Raw genomic sequence first — 21,017 nt, forward strand, 5'->3', positions numbered from 1 at the left:
TTGATGGTTGTATTCTTTGATGACAAAAGGTCACTCTTTGCTTTGCTCTGAGATATAAAGCACTTCTTTCATAGTTCCTCCCTACATTTGGTGTGGACTTCTCTGTAAAAACAAATTTTCTTCTATTTACCACTAGATTACTCTATAGCATTTTTCTCTGCATTAGTTTGATTTGTTTTTGCATTTGGTTCATTCTGTATAATGATCTTTAAATTAGTGTTAGTAGTGCCCAGTGATTCTTGTATATCAGCCTATGGTTCATAAACTAAATCCTACAGTGTTGATGAATCAACTTTCTCATAGCAGTTATTAACCTTGTATATGGCATTTTTCAAAGCTTTGGTATTTACAAGTACTGGATCAGTTTTATAGGGCATCTGGTCTGTTAGGGCTAAAAATCCTTTTGGGTAATCAGAATTTTTCTATCTCTTTTTTATCAAAGGTTAAGCACATCCAGATGATTGGAGCTTCTGCGACTGTGAATGACGTTCTCCAAGAGGACCTGACAGAAATTGGCTGGGGAGATCATGTCAAACTTATACAGTCATCCACACTTGAAGGACGGCCTTGTAAAGTTCCTCCATGCATTAAACACCAATATGTTATTTGTGATGAGTCTGTGGGTCTTACCAAAGCACAGGCACTTGCCAGGTAAAAAACTGATTGTGTAATTGTAAATTATTCTTACATATTAATTTATAATTAGGTTAAAACCTCTCAAGACCCTAACATCAGCATGCACAAGGACAATGAGGACAATTTGGTTGACAATCAAGAGCTTCTTTACCAAAGTGATTATTTCCTTTATTCTTGTGATCTTGTTGTGTGATTTAGGAGTAATACTGTAGGGAGAAATTAGATGTTAGTCACTCCAAGGTGTTAAAGGGTTAAGTTGGTGATCATTTCCTTTATTCTCATGACCTTAAATGTTTGATTTATGGGTGATACTGTGGGGAGAAATTAGATGTTAGTCACTCTTAGGTGTTAAAGGGTTAAGTTGGTGATCATTTCCTTTATTCTCATGACCTTAAATGTTTGATTTATGGGTGATACTGTAGGGAGAAATTAGATGTTAGTCACTCCAAGGTGTTAAAGGGTTAAGTTGGTGATCATTTCCTTTATTCTCGTCACCTTAAATGTTTGATTTGTGGGTGATACTGTGGGGAGAAATTAGATGCTGGTCACTCTTAGGTGTTAAAGGGTTAAGTTGGTGATCATTTCCTTTATTCTCATGACCTTAAATGTTTGATTTATGGGTGATACTGTAGGGAGAAATTAGATGCTAGTCACTCCAAGGTGTTAAAGGGTTAAGTTGGTGATCATTTCCTTTATTCTCATGACCTTAAATGTTTGATTTATGGGTGATACTGTAGGGAGAAATTAGATGCTAGTCACTCTTAGGCGTTAAAGGGTTAAGTTGGTGATCATTTCCTTTATTCTCATGACCTTAAATGTTTGATTTATGGGTGATACTGTGGGGAGAAATTAGATGCTAGTCACTCTTAGTGTTAAAGGGTTAAGTTGGTGATCATTTCCTTTATTCTCATGACCTTAAATGTTTGATTTATGGGTGATACTGTAGGGAGAAATTAGATGCTAGTCACTCTTTGTGGTTAAAGGGTTGATTGCAATTTCTTCATGTGCAGACTTATTTTTTTTCTCAGAAGGGTTCTCTAGATTTTTAATGAAACAGTGAGCTGTAAATAGAGGAATTTTTTTTAAAGATCTGTTCAACTCCAAAACATGAGCTGCCATTGTAATTACATCACAAAAGATCACAGGCTGATATTATTTCAAAGTCAAAACAACTGGTCTTGCTGTGATAAAAAATTTAAATTATATCACTGACAATATTATTCTTCATTTTAATTACGTCCAATTCCCATAACAATCCATTTATTCTCTTATTCCTAAACATAACCATTGTAAGGACAAATGAAGTGCAAAAAGTTTCTCACATATGTTGATTATGTCTTTCACAGAGTTTTCAGAGAGTCAGGCCAGAAATCTGGTCTGGTGTTTATTCACCGTCTTCAATCAGTTGATGACTTTGTCTGGGAGTTGAGAGACCTTGGACTAAATGCTGTAGCACTGTATCAAAAAGTCGCTAATCAGGATCCTGAGGAATATGAGAAATTCCTCACAGAGTTTCAAACTGGACAGATCAATGTTGTGGTTGGCACAGAAGAAACAGTGAGAGGTCTGGATTTCAAAGAATTGGACCATGTGTATTTAACAGAAGTGGCCAGAAATATTGATGCCTATTTGCATCAAGCAGGGCGAGTTGGCCAACAGGGGAGGCCTGGGACTGCTACAACATTAGTTTCAGTACGAAATCCAAGAGATGAGAAGAGGATGCAAATGGAGTACCGTAGACTTAATTTACCATTTGAAAGGATTGTTTTGTGAAGAGATACATTTAATGGTGACTTGCAAAATTTGTGAGTCAAAATATATTTGAACAGATACCACATAAAATTTTCTGTATGCGTGCCTGCACTCAGTTTTGAGTCATGGAACTCCATCAACAACCCTACTAAACCTACCTGGAAGAGAGAGTACCTGGAATACTGGTAACATATTTAATAAACAATAAAATATTCTTTTCATCAGTAATATCACCAGCTGTACATAGCCATGTGAGAAAATTGATTTAATAAAAATGGAAGATAGAAATAACCTTCACCATCCTACATAGCGGTATAGCACCACTCAGTACTTCCTATAATTTTAAAAAATGCACCAATACATTTCAGTTATGAAATATTGTAGATTGCTACATATTAATCACCTCAAAGCATAGCACAGCACTTGCATTTAAGTCTGATAATTACAGCGACAGAAGTATTTCTGCTCAAGCATTGTAAAGCTCTTGCAGTAACAGATGAGTCAAAATGTTCCGAGCACACACCCTCACATTAGTGGATTAATAATATTTCTTCAATATTCAAAGAAAACATAGTTGTAATATTATGGTAATGATGATGACTTCTTGTTAAGCACCATTTGGCTTATTGGTACTGGATGTCAAGCATTGGCATATCATCCTGATAAGTGTGCATAAGCATGATGACAAGTCTGGATAATGCCTGATCTTCTAATACCACCTTAATATTACGATTAAAACCCTTTCACTACCAAGAAATGATTGTTCATTCTCCCCTCTAGGTTCTACACATTTCCTTGTAAGATAATTACAAGAATTTGGTCTTAGATCAAGATAACAACTACCTGATACATTTGAGTATTCTCATTACCTGTTTGCTGGATAGTGTATGGACATTGTATGAAGAAGTTCCATGTGGATCACTTCTAAGAGTTAAAGCGTTAAGATCAACTGTGGAGTTTTTATTAAAAAAAAAGGCCATTTCTGAGTTCTGAAAACCATCACTTTCAAGGTGAAGCCAAGTGCAAAATCATCCTTAAACCAATTTTATATCAAAGACTAACAACAGAGGCTTTGGACATATCAAAAATGGAATATTGTGTAATCTTAGTTAAGCCACTAAGCCTTGTTTCTTGCTGCTATCTATCAGTGCACTTACTTTTCATTTATGCCTCGAAATGCCTGAATTAGTTACAGTTAAGTATATATTATTTAATCCTGAACTGTTCTAAAAATATGTGGCAAACCTTTAGTTCTTAAGCCATCAAGAAAAATATTTTTGGCACTGACATCCAATAAATGATTTTATCATAAATCACTAATGATCACATTCTTGTAATTTCTTAAACCTTAAACTAACTTTGTACTGCAGGATTCAAAAGAGGTTAATGGAGCAGCCAAACATTATGATGGCTACAAGGATTAAAGAATCTCTCATTGATGTTTGATCATTGAACCTCAGGGAATAATTGCTCATAATGCTCCATTGGGTTTTATGTGGTTCTCACTTTTCCTGGGACATAATTCTTATCTATAATGGGTTCTGTAAGGAACATGTGCAAACAACGTTCATTCTGGGCCAGAGGATGTCCAGACACCCTGGAAATCAAACAAGACAGAACATTATTGAGATGACGTTAATCAGATGAACCTGGTACATCTTTTACAGCTTCAACAACAGGACACAATAAAACTAGCTGCTGAAAAACTTAAAATGTACCATCTTGCTCAAATTAATTTTAATCTTCACCCAGAACCTAAGATCATATTAAATGGTCACAAAGACTAAAATTTTAGCCTCCAAAAACAAACCCAGGAAAGGGCACTTTGTGCAAAGTTTCAAGACAAACTGTTTTCCTTATCATACTCCTTTAAAATATGCAATATGGCTGCTAATCATAATTGGAGCTTTGCACAGAGGCAAAACCCTTTACACCCTAAGATCAGTATACATATTCTCCACAATGTTCTCTACACATTCCTTGTGGTGCTGACAAGGAGATTTGTTTAACAATCAAGAGCCACAATCTTAAGTTGATCATTTCCTTTGTTATTGTGACCTTAATGTGTGATTTGGGTGATATTGTTGGGAGAAATGAGATGCTTGTCAATCTTGGGAGTCAGAGAATGAATAATCGGACACACAGGAAGAAGAGGCAAATTTTCTTAGAAGAAAATGATGGAGCCCTTTATATTTTATGGAATTATGGTCAAGCCACCAACAGTTCAACTCGCCAATGCCAACTCACCAACATATAAAATCGGGTAAAGATGTTTGCAAGTTGGTCTTCAATCCTGTAGAACTTATTAGAAGTTAAACATGTAGAAAAGTAAAAGATCTTTAGTAAAAAAACTCTTTTTTTTCTTCAACAAAGTTTATAAGGATCTCATGGTGAATAAAGCAAGGTAAAAATCACAAATGACTATAAAAGCTTCAGACACGAACAAGTTAATGTGTGACAATAACAATGTAAAGACTCATCATGTCAATTGGTCAGATTTTTAAAAGAAAACTCGGCTTTCTAGACAAGATCTTTAGTAAAAATAATTCTTTTTATTTCCAACAAAGTACATAAGGATCTCAAGGTGAATAAAGCAAGGTGAACATCGCCAAGACCAAAAAAGCTTTAGACGCAAACAAGTTATTGTGTGACAACCACAGTGTAAAGACTCATCATGTCAATCGGTCAGATTTTTAAAAGAAAAAACTTAGCTTTCTAGACAAGATCTCTACTCAATTTTATACTCGATTTTATACCTCAGTGTGTTGGCGTTGGCAAGTTGAACTGTCAGCAACTTGAACTGGATACCATTTTATGCGCATGTTTATCTGTGTTTAAATCTGTACTAGATACTCTTCATTAAACATACATTACAGCTTGCTACACATGTGCCAAACACATGTCTCAAATTGGTTCTTTTTATGCAAATTTATTTTAGTCTCTACAAATTATTTCTTACTTGCCATGGCATCATAATAGAAAATTACCAGGCTTTGCTGAGAACATGTTCAGTACCTGTTAACAAATGCCTCTAAACCTTGCCTTCTTTCTTCAATAAAATCATCTTCAAAAATTCCTAAAAGGAAGGTGAATAGTGCTTATCAAACACCCAAATAAGGAAGTGGTTGACCAAAATTGGCAACATATCCATGCTGCCTTTTCTTCCTAATAAGATTATTTCCTCAAATGACTATCTTTACATTTTGAAGGAGTTAACAACTGCATTGCTAAGTAGAGGTTGGGTGCCTGAAACATCCAGGAGCTTCCACTATTGGCACCTAGCTTTTAGATAGAGACTTCTCCCATGGCTGGTAAATCCTGGCAACCCAGCCATGAGCCCCTACATAGGAAAGGGAAACAGGCACCTGTCACACTGAATAAACTGTGGAAAGAGAGAGGGAATGGGTGGGGAAAACTGCCTGGACAATGACCTCCTCACAACACTGCAATTTCACACTTAAAGCACATGTAAAAACGCCTCAAACAACGAGCACGTAGATTTCTGATGCATGCGCATCTGCAGAAAACTGCTGACTACTAGGGAACACTGATGCTCTTTGTTGTTAACTACACTAAATTGCATTTAACTGCATTTAAACAGCAAAAAACAAAACAAAACAAAACAAGAAATACATGGCTGCTGCAAAATAACCTCTAACAGGCTTATATACTGCAGAACTGTTCACTTTTACTCACAATCTACTGACGAACATTAGATAATTATAAATAATCAAAATGGTTGAAATAAAATTGAGGGGACTTCCCTCCTAAATTTGCATAATCAAGGGTTGAATGTACCAACAGCAAAATTGTAGTAAGTATACACTGGAAATCCAAGAGAAATCAATTTCAATTTTGGTTTCAGTGAAATGTCAAAGTAACTGGGGTTTTAAGTTGACTGAAAATGAACAGTGTATAATTTCATGTATTATACATAGAAACACAGGAAGTATATGAGAGAAGAGAGCTGCCTCATACCATCATCTCCTCTGAATGGTAATTGCTTCTTAAATGCATCACCTGGAAGAGGAGGTACCACTATCTGGGAAAACAAAAGTTAAAAAAAAAATGGAGGGCATTACACTAATCCCTAGGTCAAAATAGCAACTAAAGATATAAAATTGATCAAAAGATAAGATATACCACATGGTTCCTATGGTGTGCAATATGAGCTTCAAGTAAATGGAGCTCACATCATTCTATTCAAAACTATCTGAATCTTTATTTCTGGTGTTTTGAGGCTTAGGGTACAAGGGTCTGTATTCCTAATGATGATGATGCCTGTAATTGTACCACAACTGAATAACACTTTTTGGTTGCAAAAAAATGGCAAAAGCAAAAACACCCTTTAAAAGGGCATGTTTTGGCCATAATAGAAATTTCCTAAATAGTTACTTCATGCTGTTAATTTTCAGCAGCAAGGTCTTCATATATCTGGTAAAAATGATATGATGGACTCTCAATTTCCATGGAAAGAAAGCATCAGTGCTCCTGGGGATTTAATATGATCTCTGGTAAGCATTTAACATACAAAATATATAATGTCTATGCCCTCCTTTTGCTTAACTTTGCTCTATTGTTGGTCAAGAAAACTTACACCATCCAAATTATAACTGGGTTCTTTGATATTGACCCTTTGTTCTGATTGGCCATTGAGATTAAATGTACGTGAGCCTTGCCTTTGGTTTTGCTAATTTTGATCCAAAAGTTTAACAAAGTTCATTAATACCTTGCTGTCACGTTCTAACTCTCCTCTTAGCCATTTGAAGTCACTGTACCGTCTCCTTACAGATGACTCTTTGACTTTAAAAACTGGGAGATTTGTCTGTTATAGAAAACAAAATATTTATGTAAATCTTTCCTTGTGTCTTAAACAACAGACTACTGATCTTGGCTTACAAGGAATTTTCTTAGGAATGGATAAATAAATTCTTAGTTACCAAAAGAGTATAATACTCCACCTGTATAATATATCATGGGTTAGGGTTTTAAATAAGTGTTTCAAAATAAAAGTGACATTCTTTCAGTTTCATAAATTACTAGACTGAAGCTGAGTTTAAGTCTGATATGGAATAGCAATTAAATTAGCTTCCACAAGCAAGTACAGTCTACAATATTGCTCCAGTGATCAGAGGTTTGTAAGGTGATCCATACGGGCTGTCATGGTTAGTTCCTGTTGAGATGCTCAGAACTTTGATCACTGTTGGAAGGGATATTGGTGATACAAACTCATGAGGAGATTTTCAAAGCTAAAATAGCATTGCATTTTCCAGCCTGAAAGACAATTTTTGCCTTGTGAATCGGAAATCTCTTGCTTCTGCGCCGCATAATGTTCCAAACTTCTGGAAAATGCCATAACATCATTCGATCTCAAACGAGAACAATTATATGCTTCGACACTAAAATCATGCGATAATTTGTCATAATTTAGGTTACAAATTTCCAGAGCTGAGAAATTATTGTCATATTCAGTGATCCTGCAATCTGTGTTTCTTCCAAAACTTCAGTAGTAACTGTCAAACGTCGCCAATTCGAATCAATCACAGTTATACAGTTCGCTTCTGTTTAAATAGGATCAACTCTTTAGTAGATTGCATGTGAAGAAAAATAAACACGTCCTCAACTCGTATGAATGCATCAATGCGACTTAAGTTAGCTTAACACTTATCTTTACAAATTAGAAACCCAATAAATTATGTTAGATTGCGTTTCATTAAGACTATATAAGGATAATATTTGTACTAACCCTCATCCGCACTTCATAGTCGGTGTACCGTTTTTTACCGACTCCATGTGTCTCAGGATTGACAACATCGATCTCTAGGAAATTCGCTGGAGCTGCGTAAGCATCATCTAAGGTTTGTTTCTTTGCCTCAAGCCTTCGAGTATCAAGTCTATCTCCAGTTTCACTGGTGGTTGCCATTACCTCCTCTCAATCACAGCCCAAGATGTCCGCACAACTATCTCTTCCCAGTGGCCTTTTCGGATCAATTAGAGCCAGTCTCCTTGCAATCAACGGCTTCCAGATCAATGTTGTTATTTTGCTGGCCCGGTAACTGAAGGCGATTGACATAGGTGAAATAGAAATGCTAATTTTGTCGCATGAATAAGCGCTTTTCAATAACTCTATTGATACTGAACACTTAAGCATGCCTCCTAAGAAGAAATCCGGCAAAAAGAAATCTGGGAAGAAAAAGAAGGGCAAGAAGAGCGGTGCGTCAAAGGAACCAAAGTTGACAGTCGAGGAAGCTATCGTTGCTTTTCAGTGAGTTTTTTTATTTATGGAAGAGATTGCTTTTTACTTTACTGGTATTTCTTGTCGAATGTTGATTGTGCATTTTCAGTGATGGTATTCCCAAAACATTACTTCATCTGAAATAAATCGATTTATCCTTTGAACAAATAGACTGCTAAGTACTGCTAAGCAACGAGCCATAAAGCCGTTAAATCTTTAATTTATTTTCAATACAAAACATAATTGCTGCAGCTAACATTCAGCAATGGTAGTTAAATGGGTCAAATTTTCTTTTCAGTGTTTTTGAATTTTTCTTTTGACAAAGGAACAACATTAACTATTGGGCCCAGAACCCTTGCAGACCTCTTGCTAACTTATGTTGCGCAAAGCCTGATACTTTCCCGCAGAGAAAGAAACACTTGTGACCAAATACAAATAATGAAGACCTGCTCCCAGGCTAGCATAATCCTGTTCACAGCTGTTGTTTGGTCTTGTCATGCGACAGGGAAGAGAGTGCTTTGCATTGACCAGACCAAACAACAGCTGTGAAGGAGATTACAGTAAGTGTTGCACCAATACAGTTTAGTTTTGCTTAAAATTATTTGGACACCAGGGACAATAGACAATGAAACACCAGTGTCTAAATTTATTTCAGATTAAGTGGAAGGTTTTTTGTTTTGCTCTCCATTGAACGATATTTTCGTCAGAATCTTATGAAGTTAATGCTCTTTTTCTTTCACAAAAATGCAAACATCAATTATTTAGTGTCCCATCTCAATTCATTCAATTAAAAAATATAGCTCTTGCATGCATAGTATGCCTATGTTTATGAAATGCTAAACATTTAACTAATCTGTAGAACCAACTCGACTTTGCTGGTAGATATATATAGATGCTTTAATAGGGTCAACATTGTTATTTGTATGTTTTGTAACATGCTGACTATTTGCATAGTCTGTCAAAGCAATGACACTTTGCTATTGGTTCATTTTTGATCAAATTTCAGGATAGAAGTTAAACAGAGGAATTTTGAAGATCTTATGTATGATTTACAATCCCTCAAGGAAAAGAATGAAAGACTAAAAGACAGGGTAAGGGATGGAGTTTTCTGTTGTATCTAGAGAGACACAGTGGCACTGTGACTTGGTTGGTGGACTCTCTGTAAAGAGGTCAGGGTTCCAGACTAGGGTGGATCATTGTGTTGTGTTCCTGGACCTGAGGCTTTACCCTCACACTTGCTGTGAGAGTGCAGTCAAATAAAAGGGAAGAAGGTAAAGTCTGAACTTGAGCCCGTCCATTCTGAGCTTATCTCACTATAGCATGAAGCAAGTGGGAGTTTTGATACTCCCCCCTGGATGGGATTCTAGTCTAATGCAGGTCCCCCCCCCCCCAGCATTTCATCAAGCTTCCTTGACAGTTCCTCTCCTTTACCCAATCCATTTAATCCCTTAGTCCTTAGTGGAGAGAGGCACAACAGGCCTGGCAAGATCTTGAATACAGACCTCTAGAACCAGAATCCATTCCACTAACCATAATGTCATTGTGTCTCAGAAGTAAGTACTTTTCATCTGGGGTATGAAAAACTCGGCAATAGAAATTTGCCTGTGGGTAGTTTACTCTTCACATATTGGTGGCACATCAATTCTGCATTTCACATTTTTGTTCATAACATTTCCAATGGTTATTAGATAAGTCTGTTAAAAATTGCTTATTGCAGCTAAGTACATGTAAATGTAAATTAACATGAGTTTGTTTATTTAAGAACCAACGTCTCAAGGAGGAGCAACTACTGCATATTAAAACTCTTTTAAAACAAGTGAAAGAAAAAGATAAGGAAGTGGAGAAAGCAGCAGAGGTTGGACATGAACAAGTTGAGGCTGCTTTACTGCAAAAATTTGACTTGATGAAGGCTGAAGAAGCAGAAGTTCAGGGTATAATATTATTGTGTTTTGCTTGATATGCAGAATGATCTATTAATGGTTATGAAACTTTATAAAATAGTGTGTGACTCATTGGTTTTTAGCATTTTGGCTTATTTAGTCTGTTTAAGTGATTCACATGTGTATTTTCTCAGTTATATCAATGATGCATCATAATTATGCTTCACTAGGATGACAAACTACACCTTTATTGCAATGCTCACTGAAATATGCTTGTCATAAATCTTAAGTTTGTACGTTAGACTGCAAATTTTGGTTTAAATATGTATCTGACAAACTTGAATCTGTGTACGGTTTATTCTTAATTCATTAGCACAAAATGATCACATTCAAAAGAAAGAAGCTGAAATAGAAGAAGTACGCAGGGACATAAGAAGGCTCCAGGAATACAGGGTATGCACTACATTATGTATATCAAAGGTTTAATATGATATTTAAAAGTTGTATGACTGGTCCATTTTCAATTTGTATTAGAAACCTATAATAATTGTTTAAATATTTTATTTTGTAAAGTGTGGTAACTTTCATGTCAAGAAATATGCAAGGTTTCAATATCTGTCAACATGTAACACATACAGTAATGGTTAAGCTGAAAACTTACACATTTCAAGCTATATATTTTTTTATTATTGTTATGAGTATTATTGTACTAAAAAGGCAAATATTATCCTTTCACTGATGGATTTTTTGTCATTAAAATTTTTTTGTAACTAGTTGACAGTCTACTATTGACAGAAATAATGATTTCTTTAAGTTTTATCTTATTTGAGTTAAATAATAAATGATTATAGCCTGGTGTAGAGCTTCAGTTTAGGAGGATAGTGGAGGAAGAACAAAAGGTCTACTGACTGAATGCCTGGAACAAGCTAATTTTTAATTTGTTAATTTAAATATTGCTTGTCAACAAAAAAATATTCAGCTGAGTTTGCTTAGTCTCTTGTATTGTTGTGTTACACAGGATATAGGTGCAGAGGAACATGCAAAACAAATAGTGCTACTGAAACAAGATCTGAGAGAAATGCAGGATTCCCAGGATGACATTGCAGGTAAAGAACTCAAATTTGTATTTGTATTAAAAATGCAAGTTTGAGGAGGCAGTGTGGCCAAGTGGTCAGGGCACTGGACTTGTAATCTGGTGTTCCTGGGTTCAAGTCCTCCACCCTGGTATTCACTGAATTTACTCTTGGTCACCCTAAGTTCTACTCCTCAGCTGCACTTTGTAAATAGCCAACTATTTACATTCCAATTGATACTGGAAAAACTGCAATGTCATCAGCACTCTCTTCCTCCTCCTTTTTTTAAAAAATTACTTATTTATTAATTTTTTTTTGGGGGGGGGGCTGATGTTACAGTTTTCCTTTGCAAAGGAAAGTTTTACTTCCTTAGGAAAGGAAATTTGATACTTTCATTCATTTGTAAGTTTGAGTCATTTTCAAAGTTGCCAATTTAATTTATAGTTGTGTTCAAAAAATTTTTCCTTGAAGATTTGTGAATTTTTTTCCCTCTGATTGGGCCATAATTGTAAAGTTTTTGTTTTCTAAATTGTGACAGCTCATCTAGAAAGAAGCTTAAAGATAGCCAAAGATGAAATTGAAACATACACTGAATCAACAATCTCCAAACAGAAGGATATAGCAAATGAGGTATAGGTCACTGATAACATAATTATTTGATTTTATATTTTATACTGTTTTATATTCAAACTTATTTGCCCGTAATATTTCCCCATTCTTTTTTGTTAACCCTTTACACCCTAATATCAGGATGCTTATTCTATATACTGTTCTCCAAGCATATCCTAAGAAGTTGACAAGGAGAATTTGTTGAACAATCAACAGCTTGTTTGATTGGTGATCATTTCCTTTATTCTCATGATCTTAATGTTTGAGCCACTGGGCTTATGTTGAGAGGAGAAAGCAGATGCTAGTCACCAAAGGTCGAGGCTTAAGTGAGACTTTCCTTTAAAACAGCAAGTACACCTTTTTTTTAGAAAGCAACAAATAACTTGGACAAGGATAGCTGTGGGGAAATTTTGGACCACAGATGGCTCAAGAAAGAGGTTTAGTATCATGAATATTGAGTCTGAGTTCTCACAGATTTTATTTATGTCCTCATGCAACACTACACTTTAAGAAGTATTAGATAATTGGAAGGAAGTCTCCTCAAAGACCTCAATGATATCAACTATTGTAAGATGATTTGCTCTCCAAAAGGCAGAAGGAGTTTTATCCAATATAACAGGATTTGAACTGCAGACTTAAAGGCATACAGCCACCTAGTAAACACGATAGACATTGCTGCTATATTATTTGTCTGGGGTGCTGACTTGTTACTGGATTAACTATGCTCACTTTGGTGTGTATAAAAAAAATTGAACCTCTAATTAAAAACAATTTTATTAGGTTGCTATTCATCGTGAAGGCCATGCTGACCTGTCGGCAAAAGTAGAGGACTTGGAAAAAAGAAACTTGGAAATCATGAGTGAGATGTTTGACTGTAAGGTTGAAGACCTCAAGTTCACTCGGTCAGTCTTTTTTTTTTGTGCTTGTAGCCCCCTAATGTAGGTGAATGTCATTTGGCCCAAGTTTCCTTCACGTTCAGAGTTGACTGATCAGTCTAACTCAGTCTAGTAGAGTGTGCTTGAATCTGGTTTGTAGCAGAGCAGTGGTCAATAGGACTGAGATATAATATCAAGAAAGAAAGAAAGATGGCTAACAATAGTGGACAACTTTGAGACTGATTGCAAAGGAAGACTAAATTTTGTTTCTTCAAGGGCCATTGAGTCTTTTTTCATTTGATTATTAAAATTTTGTTTCATCTTGTTTTTGTTCATTTATTTACATATTTATTTATTTATTTATTTTACTTTGTCGTTTGAATCATTTTCTTTCCTCTTGCATGCTGTGGTGGTAGGCTCTTTTTTAATAGGCATAACCATCATGTTTGTAACTTGGGGAACATTACTTTTTAGGCAGTTTTATCTGAGTTGTATAGAGGATGAGGACAGTTCAGATGAAGACGATGTTGAAGATGATGGAGAAGAGGTGATTGCTTCGCATGGCGTCCTTGGAGAACAAAATGAAAAACCGGATGATCTGCTAGATAACTATTTCCTCCCTGGTGAGGATGATTTTCAGGTAAGTGCTTGTGAAAGGAGTTATTTCTGTCACAATGTTATGACGTAATTATCCAAGTAACATGATACATTTAATGCAATTTTAAATCCCTTAAAAGTTCGAATATGAAAGGGGCTAGTTCATGATGACTTCTTTTTCTGTCAATTATATATTCTATATATTAGTTAAGTAGTGTTACCAAACACCGAAGAGGTAAATATAAAGCAAAATGTAATATGCATGGAGAAGAAACACACAGATTGAAAATAATTTACTTTCTGTCCAATTCAAATTCAGGACTCTCCGCGCCTTGGACCAATGGAACTACAACTTCTTTCAGTGATTGGCACAAGGAAACCAGTCTTCTCTCATCCTATGGACATGGACCCAGATAGACGCGAACTTGCCGCGTTACCGGACTCCGCAGACTCATCACGGCCAGGGAACTACACAAGCCCTCGAAATTGGCCCATTACGAACACCATGCTTCAATCACTGGCCATACAATGAATACTATATTCTTATTGCTGGCTGGTTGATCCGGCATGACGTGGAAAATTTCGTAAAAGGAATTGAATTTATACAACGGAAGCGATGGTCAGATCAGGAAAGTTTCAACGGTTTAGTTGGCGAAGGATTGCACCTTTTTATTACTTGTAACTCGCTTGGCAAATCTAAATTTATGTTTGTACTGTATATAAATATACATGTATTTATTTCACACTGGAGCAATTCCCTCGGTCAAATTTGAAACAAAGAAGAATAAAATTGTGCTTCCAGAGAACTTCGTGTATTCTGATTATTAAATACATTCGAATACCTCAACAAAATTCGAATTATCCGGCTTAGAACTCGCAAAAAGGAACCCTGGTGAATGCAAAAACGTGGCATGAGACTATCCTAAGGATTCTTTATCCATTGATCGATGGCTGATCATTGCACACTCTTGCTCCTTCCGCACATGTTTTCATTTTTACGGTTGCAACAAACTTAGGTTTTTGAAATCCCCTGACCTTTCCTTAACAAATGTTAAGTTTCCCTGACCAACTCAATCAACGATTTCAAAATTGAGTCCCTGCCATCCACCCACTTATTTAAAGTTTTAGAAATTCGCATGCAATAAACGTGAATTGGTAAAAGTGGAAAATTATTTTTCTTGGAAACCCAACATCAGCTCTCCGATTTCACTGAACAATGTTTTCCATGCAACAGGTCTTCTGTCCGTAAAATGTACCCGAGAACCTAAAATGTTGCAAAACGATGAAAATAGATGGAAAAGAAGGTAAATGATTTCATTCACAAACAAACTTGAGTTTATATCACACGGAGAAACGACATGCTTGACAGGATTCTATCAACTGTACTGAGCACATGAATGAGAAAGTGACAAACATCACCAAAAGTTATTTTAAGATGTTACTCAGACAGTGGACAGCGTGACTCGCACTTTGCGCTCGTTTCGCGCTTGCTTGGCTACTGAAAATACGCAAAAAAATTACGCCTCAGTTGGCAGACTAGTGAGAGATAGGATTTTTATCGAAACGCTGACCGAGAAGGCTGAAAAATTTTAAATGAACGCCGCAGCATTTAAACGAGTTAACACGATGACCACGGAAAGAGGTGAAGTTACAAATAACAGCTGAAGCTCGCCCGTCAGTCGAATGAAACGGTTTACTGAGTATGGATCTACGTCAGGGTACACTCAATGAACACTCACAAGAATTGTACAATGTTGAAAGAGGAATACTTTTTTTTATATAAGAACGTACAAGTTTGGGGCTGAGGCTGAACGTTCTCACTTTTTTGCGATTTGAGCCTAAAAACGTTCTTAGCATGCTCTTAAAGTTGTGATGTAGTCTTTCATTAAATCAATTCGGACGTGACGAGACTACTAACTGGGTTGTTCTTTAGTGTATCGTGCAATAAGAAATCAAAACCGCATCACTAATGTCCAAAAAGGCCTCTAAGTATGTAATTAATCGTCCTGTGAGACCACAATTTGATGTTTCTTACACTTTCATTTTAAAATTCTTACAAAAAAAGGGCAAAATAGAGACGTTCTTAATTGACTCTCAGCCTAGGTATGTTCTTAAAATTTTGGTTTTATCTCAGCCTACACGTTCTTATAAAAAAGGTTCTTATATATAAAAGTGTAATGAAAATGTTACGCCATACTTTCAGATGGATGCATCTTGCAAAGCCGTTGTAGTTGTTTTAATGGATACATCTTGTAATTAAACAACAAATTTCTTAAGTGCTATACACTTCCAAGAGCTATGTAGAAGGAAAGTGTTTTAGTGCTCCACACAACTCCACAGAAATACAGGTATACCAATATACTTCTATACACATTGTGCAGTGATATACAACAACCAAAGCCTGCATCCTGCAAAAATCTAAATAAAAAACCATCAGTCCCAAAGATTGTAGAACATTTAAAGTGCTGTAAATAAATACCAATGTTAATTGACAACAAAATGTTTTTACAACACAAATTAAATAAATAACCTTAAATTAAAGACTGTCAGGGGTACCATTATTTAACTATATAATTTGAAAATAACACTAAAGAGTGAATGTTTAAAAATTGGGAGTTATGATCCAGGACTGTGACGAACCAACCGCTTGTTTTTGTTGTCGTTTTTTTTTCAGCGAAAGACTGTGATGTCATTTAGTTTCCTTCCACGAATCACGTATGAACGTGTTCCTACGTGACCATCCTAAATATATACCTTCCCTTGAAAACTTCAAATCTCTCTCCTAAAACCTTAAACTACTACTGACCTTAACAATGACAAAAACTGAAAAATCAACCCAGTTATGAAATATCATGATTACGAAGTGAATAAAATTGTAGACACCTTGTAAAAACTACAAAAGTGTAAAACGAAATTACCTCGCTTGATATCAAGTAGTCCAGTAATATGAGTAAAGTACAAAGTTGATACCCGTAACACAGAATTATTATCGTTAATTTTTGCGACAGAATATTGGTCAACATTACAAATGATGTCTACAATTTTCTGAATACTGAACAGCATGCAGTAAAATAGTATTCGTTCCTTGATATGTCAATCATCATGGTCCATATCCGTCTTGTAACTACTTGAGGGTTTTTGAACGCAAGCGTGTCCATGTATCACAGTATCCCACTCACGGTTAGTATATACTACAATAAGACGGTTAACATAAGTCAATTAAACGTTCCATCTAAATAGACTGTTCTGTAAAACACTCAAAAATCATCGCAGTAATCTGAGTAAAACCAAACACTTCCACTCCAGAGGAGTAAAATTGTTACTCGCTGCTGCTAAATGGGTTAGCCTTGCGACCCAAGGTGATTTTGTAGGTATGACCGCAACTAGTGCAATACGGTAATGCTTTCTCCTCCTTCTTGGGGATATACCAGCATCGAACGCAACGGATCCTGTACTTCTTGTACCTAATTCCACAAGCATTGCACAAGTGAGTGCCATCTTCCGCATCACGCCACAAAGGAGTTTTGAAAGTCCCGCAGGATGCGCATTCCTTTTCCACTTGGATCGGCGCTGTTCCCAAGTCCACATCGGACGGGCTTCTGTCGCTAAACATTGACTCGGGAGAGCTTTGAAGCTTGAAAATCGAAGGATTAACCCCTGGTGAATTGAGCCTTCTTCTCGATGTCTTACACTCGCGCATATCGAGCTCCAGATTTGAGCAGCGACGTCTCTTCTTAGAAGTAAAGCAACAATCTATCACCAGCTGCGCTTCAGATCGAGTTTTCAAACCGTTCTTCCCTTTCTTCAGCGTTGTTTTCATGTGGAGGGTGACACCTTTAAAGCCTGGATCACAAGGATTCACACTTTTAACTGGTTTGAGAGGTTTCCTTGGGCTCACTCGCTTAGCCAAAGTCTTTTGCGGGGTCTTCAGTAACACTGTTTTGCCGCTCTCGTTGAATACGTCATGAGACGTTTGACTTGATCCAGTGCTGTCATCGCCGCTGCTAAAAGTACAATACAAGTACATTTGTGTCAGCTATGAAATTGATACGATATTATAAGATTTGTCAAAACAAGTGGAAGAGACTTTTTTTTGTTTAGGATAAATTAAAAGATTGCTATCAAACTGATTGACAACAGACGTTTACAAAATTGACAGCAAAATAAACATATCGTGTTCACGGTTTTCCGGAATTTTTCTTCGGAAAAATGAACAAACAACCGTAAGACAAACTATTTTCACCTTGCCCATCTGATCAAAATTCTTGGATGTCGAGCAATTACAACTCATTGTCAAGAGAAGAAAGGAATACTTCGTTTCGCAGCTTCATCCTTTGAAATGCAAATAGTCACAATGATTCCAAGTTGGCCTTCCTCTTTGTAAATGAAAAGGTCTCACTTTGGAAAAAATAAAGCTATTTCCACCTGGTTTGATTCTTTTACTAATTTCTACACAGCATTTTTTACCCTGTAGAAAATACGGCAGCAAAAATTCTCTGAGGATCTATTCTTCACGAAGAAACAAACACGATAGAAACAATTTACATGAAATTTCGTGAGCACCAAAAGACAAATTGGTACTTCAGTGAAGATACACACATGATTGGACTTATCGAAAACATGAAAGATTCTGTCAGGCCTACTCGGAAAAACTCCCTGTCATGAAGATTTATAGCGTACCTCGAAGATGCAAATGCAGTGTTCGAAAAGATGTCATCATCGCGGGATGAACGAGTTGAGTCCGAGGAAAAGCCACCACTCTGTGCACGTCTAAGATTCTTTTCCTCGTTTAGAAGGGAAATGGGATCATAAGTTGCTCCACTCATGTTTGGGAAAAATCCCTCGTATTTCCTGAGATCCGCCATGGATTTAGGAACGCAATTCGAAGGAAAAATCATATGTTTTCCAATGAAAGAAGCCATGCTTCCAGTCGACTAACTATTCGTACAAAAGATCGCAGCAAACTGCAGACCAACGTGCAAAGCAACAAGTTTGAGTTCCGCGCCAGGCAGATGTCGACCAATCAGATCGTAGCAGTGTGGCGCGCATTTGTGGGGTGCACGGCGGCTTCCCAGCGATTTTCCCTCCTCTTCGTGAAACAAAAGAACTTGGTTTGTAAACAAAGTTTCCCATTGGGCGCTCTCCTCTTCTGTTTGAAAGGATCGTATTTTTTGTAAAGGTTATCAGCATCACAAAGAGAAGCTCTACTCGGACTTTGAGCCATGTACTGTGCCCGCAGAGTACAGAGAGTTTTGAAATAATCTAGCATCGGGTGAGAAGATCTTGGAGTTCTTTATACTTAAACTAGAAATGACTACCAGCAATGATTATTTTGAAGACGAATGGGCCATTTTGGCAAGTTTTCCATAATTCCTGTAACCTTTCCATTACATTAACAGATAGAAATTTAAGAATTATTTACCACATTGATTTGGTGGTGGATCTTTCTTAGTATGTATGCTTTTCTGCCCCTTTTCATAGCTCATCATGGCTGCTCGGATCTTCATTTTTTTTAATAAAGTGTTTGCCTTTGAATTAAGAAAGTCTGGCGGAAGGAGGAACAGACTCACCCATCAGTAACATCCTTTTCAGTCCCGTAGGGACCATCATCTCGTTTTATTATCAAAATATAGTTTTACTAGTTTTGGTTGGGAAACTGCAACATTTTTCTAATAATTTATTTTTCAGTTTTCCTTTAACTTCCAGACACAATGGGCACGTTATTTTACACGGTAATTTTTAATGCACGCGCGCACGATGCAAAACGTTGTCTTTTCATTCATAACGTTGCCGAGGTAATATCGACATCCAAGCAATCATTGAGATCACCAATCATTTCTCCCATTACGGAATCGCGCCCATTGAAAAGCGTCGTCCGAGAAAAGTGGGGTACCCATGATGCTTTGCGGGCGCAATGACCTAGGAATGAGGTTGCAAACGCTCACCGCCAACTTCGGTCGCTTTAGATCTGAATTGACAAATTCCCAAACGGGAGTTGTAAAATTTCGCTTTGCGTCCGTTTAGAGACAATGGAGATACAATTGGAGCAATAAGCATTGTTTCAAAGTGACGAAATGCTCTTTTCGTCGGTAAAGAGCGAGGGCCGCGTTTGCATATCAAAAGAGCGTGAAGTGTTCATCCGTAAGCTTATGAGCGTGAGCGTGCACCTACGTGGAGCGGGAATCTACAGCGTATACTTAAGCTTTTCGAAAAGTAATTAGACTACCGACGTGTTATCTGAAACTGACGGCAATAACGGGCCAAAAAGGAAGGTAAAATTCCGCACAGCCCCACACTACATTATACGTTCAGTTCTTGGATAGAGTGACAAAAACAATACTTTACCATTGGGAAAACAGATTTGTTTTACGATAGTATGGGGCAGTACGGAAATTTTACTAAAAGGAATATTTCTGTGATGTTTTGCTTTCTTGGCGAAGTTGATGGTCGAACCTCGCAAATCTGCCGCATTTGAGTCTTAACACAAATTGAAAACCCGGCATTTGAAAGGTAATTTAATTTTACATCTGACCGATTTTTAAACAATATAACCCAATCAAGATAACGCCACTAATTACGTCTATTCTTCTTCGATGAAAAGCGCTACGTTTCGGTTGTCTGCACAAGAAACAATACTTTCGAACACTGCGTACACGGGGGATTACATGATTGACAGTCGGATTGACAGGCCTGCGTGAAGTTACGCATGCTCTCTTTCTCTTTTCTAGCTTATTTGCATTTTCCCGTGCGACGTTTTTCAATGGGCGCGATTCTGTAATGCTGTACCTCCGCCAATGTCAACTTTTGCATACCTTGTACAAATTGCAAAAATTTATACTTCAGCGAAACAGGAAGACGACTCGTCGACCGATTCCACAAACACCTTCGTCAAGAACAAAAGGGAATGACAGACGCATCCAAATTAGTCCCTAGACACTTCCACCTCCCAAGTCATGTTGAGCAACATATAGCAGTCTTCGGCCTCTCCTTACATCTAGGCAGTTTGGAAAGCCGCAAAACTCTAGAATAAAAATCAATATTTCACATCGGAACTCTTAATCCTCATGGTATAAAAAATAAAAAATAAAAAAATAACACTTTCCATTCAACTAATTCCTTCCTTTGTTTTTCACGTTACCATGTTCCCACCAAGAACGTTGCTCTATCTTTCCATCTATTTACACCACAAGATAATATTTGGCTTCGTCAACTGAGTTAATAATGTAAATTGGCTTCGGTAAATTGTTTCAAAGCTGACGTTTCGAGCGTTAGCCCTTTGTCAGAGCGAAAGACAAAGGGTTAACCCGGCAAAGTTCGCCCTGACAAAGGGTTAACGCTCAAAACGTTAGCTCTAGAAATT

General features: G+C 36.8%; 4 protein-coding genes across 4 annotated transcripts in view; 2 read left to right on the plus strand and 2 right to left on the minus strand.

The window, feature by feature from the left end:
* The window catches only part of LOC113671791 (uncharacterized), a 4,946-nt gene extending 2,270 nt beyond the window's left edge, over nt 1-2,676 (plus strand). The window contains exons 3-4 of the mRNA XM_089213877.1: nt 443-651; nt 1,983-2,676. Coding sequence (XP_089070003.1) covers nt 443-651; nt 1,983-2,409 — 636 coding nt within the window. The 3' untranslated portion in view covers nt 2,410-2,676. The remainder of the gene's footprint in view (nt 1-442; nt 652-1,982) is intronic.
* Nucleotides 2,637-8,456, minus strand: LOC113671790 (sorting nexin-12). The gene is made up of 5 exons (XM_027188044.2): nt 8,135-8,456; nt 7,118-7,213; nt 6,367-6,430; nt 5,404-5,464; nt 2,637-3,985 (listed from the first exon to the last, which is right to left on the minus strand). The coding sequence occupies exons 1-5, from the start codon at nt 8,309-8,311 to the stop codon at nt 3,880-3,882; spliced, it is 504 nt and encodes a 167-aa protein (XP_027043845.1). The 5' UTR covers nt 8,312-8,456; the 3' UTR covers nt 2,637-3,879.
* LOC113671848 (coiled-coil domain-containing protein 83) lies at nt 8,382-14,463 on the plus strand. Its single transcript, XM_027188106.2, has 10 exons — nt 8,382-8,653; nt 9,630-9,714; nt 10,386-10,554; nt 10,877-10,956; nt 11,522-11,609; nt 12,115-12,206; nt 12,554-12,622; nt 12,966-13,087; nt 13,535-13,700; nt 13,977-14,463. The coding sequence occupies exons 1-10, from the start codon at nt 8,538-8,540 to the stop codon at nt 14,187-14,189; spliced, it is 1,200 nt and encodes a 399-aa protein (XP_027043907.2). The 5' UTR covers nt 8,382-8,537; the 3' UTR covers nt 14,190-14,463.
* A 1,405-nt stretch (nt 14,464-15,868) lies between these two features.
* On the minus strand, nt 15,869-21,017 carry LOC113671783 (uncharacterized). The gene is made up of 3 exons (XM_089213880.1): nt 20,470-21,017; nt 18,338-18,806; nt 15,869-17,661 (listed from the first exon to the last, which is right to left on the minus strand). The coding sequence occupies exons 2-3, from the start codon at nt 18,577-18,579 to the stop codon at nt 16,977-16,979; spliced, it is 927 nt and encodes a 308-aa protein (XP_089070006.1). The 5' UTR covers nt 18,580-18,806; nt 20,470-21,017; the 3' UTR covers nt 15,869-16,976.

This window comes from Pocillopora damicornis, chromosome 8 (genome assembly GCF_964200805.1).
Source record: "Pocillopora damicornis chromosome 8, jaPocDami1.2, whole genome shotgun sequence".
Lineage (NCBI taxonomy): Eukaryota > Metazoa > Cnidaria > Anthozoa > Scleractinia > Pocilloporidae > Pocillopora > Pocillopora damicornis.

Coding starts and splice junctions, on each gene's coding strand:
- LOC113671790 (XM_027188044.2), bottom strand. CDS start 8,311: ATGGCAACCACCAGTGAAACTGGAGATAGACTTGATACTCGAAGGCTT. Junction 5,465..6,366: donor ACCATTCAGAGGAGATGATG/GTATGAGGCAGC, acceptor CCTTCCTTTTAG/GAATTTTTGAAGATGATTTT. Junction 3,986..5,403: donor TTAGAGGCATTTGTTAACAG/GTACTGAACATG, acceptor TTTGATTTCCAG/GGTGTCTGGACATCCTCTGG.
- LOC113671848 (XM_027188106.2), top strand. CDS start 8,538: ATGCCTCCTAAGAAGAAATCCGGCAAAAAGAAATCTGGGAAGAAAAAG. Junction 10,555..10,876: donor TGAAGAAGCAGAAGTTCAGG/GTATAATATTAT, acceptor TTAATTCATTAG/CACAAAATGATCACATTCAA. Junction 10,957..11,521: donor GAAGGCTCCAGGAATACAGG/GTATGCACTACA, acceptor TGTGTTACACAG/GATATAGGTGCAGAGGAACA.
- LOC113671783 (XM_089213880.1), bottom strand. CDS start 18,579: ATGGCTTCTTTCATTGGAAAACATATGATTTTTCCTTCGAATTGCGTT. Junction 17,662..18,337: donor ACTGCATTTGCATCTTCGAG/GTACGCTATAAA, acceptor TTGTACTTTTAG/CAGCGGCGATGACAGCACTG.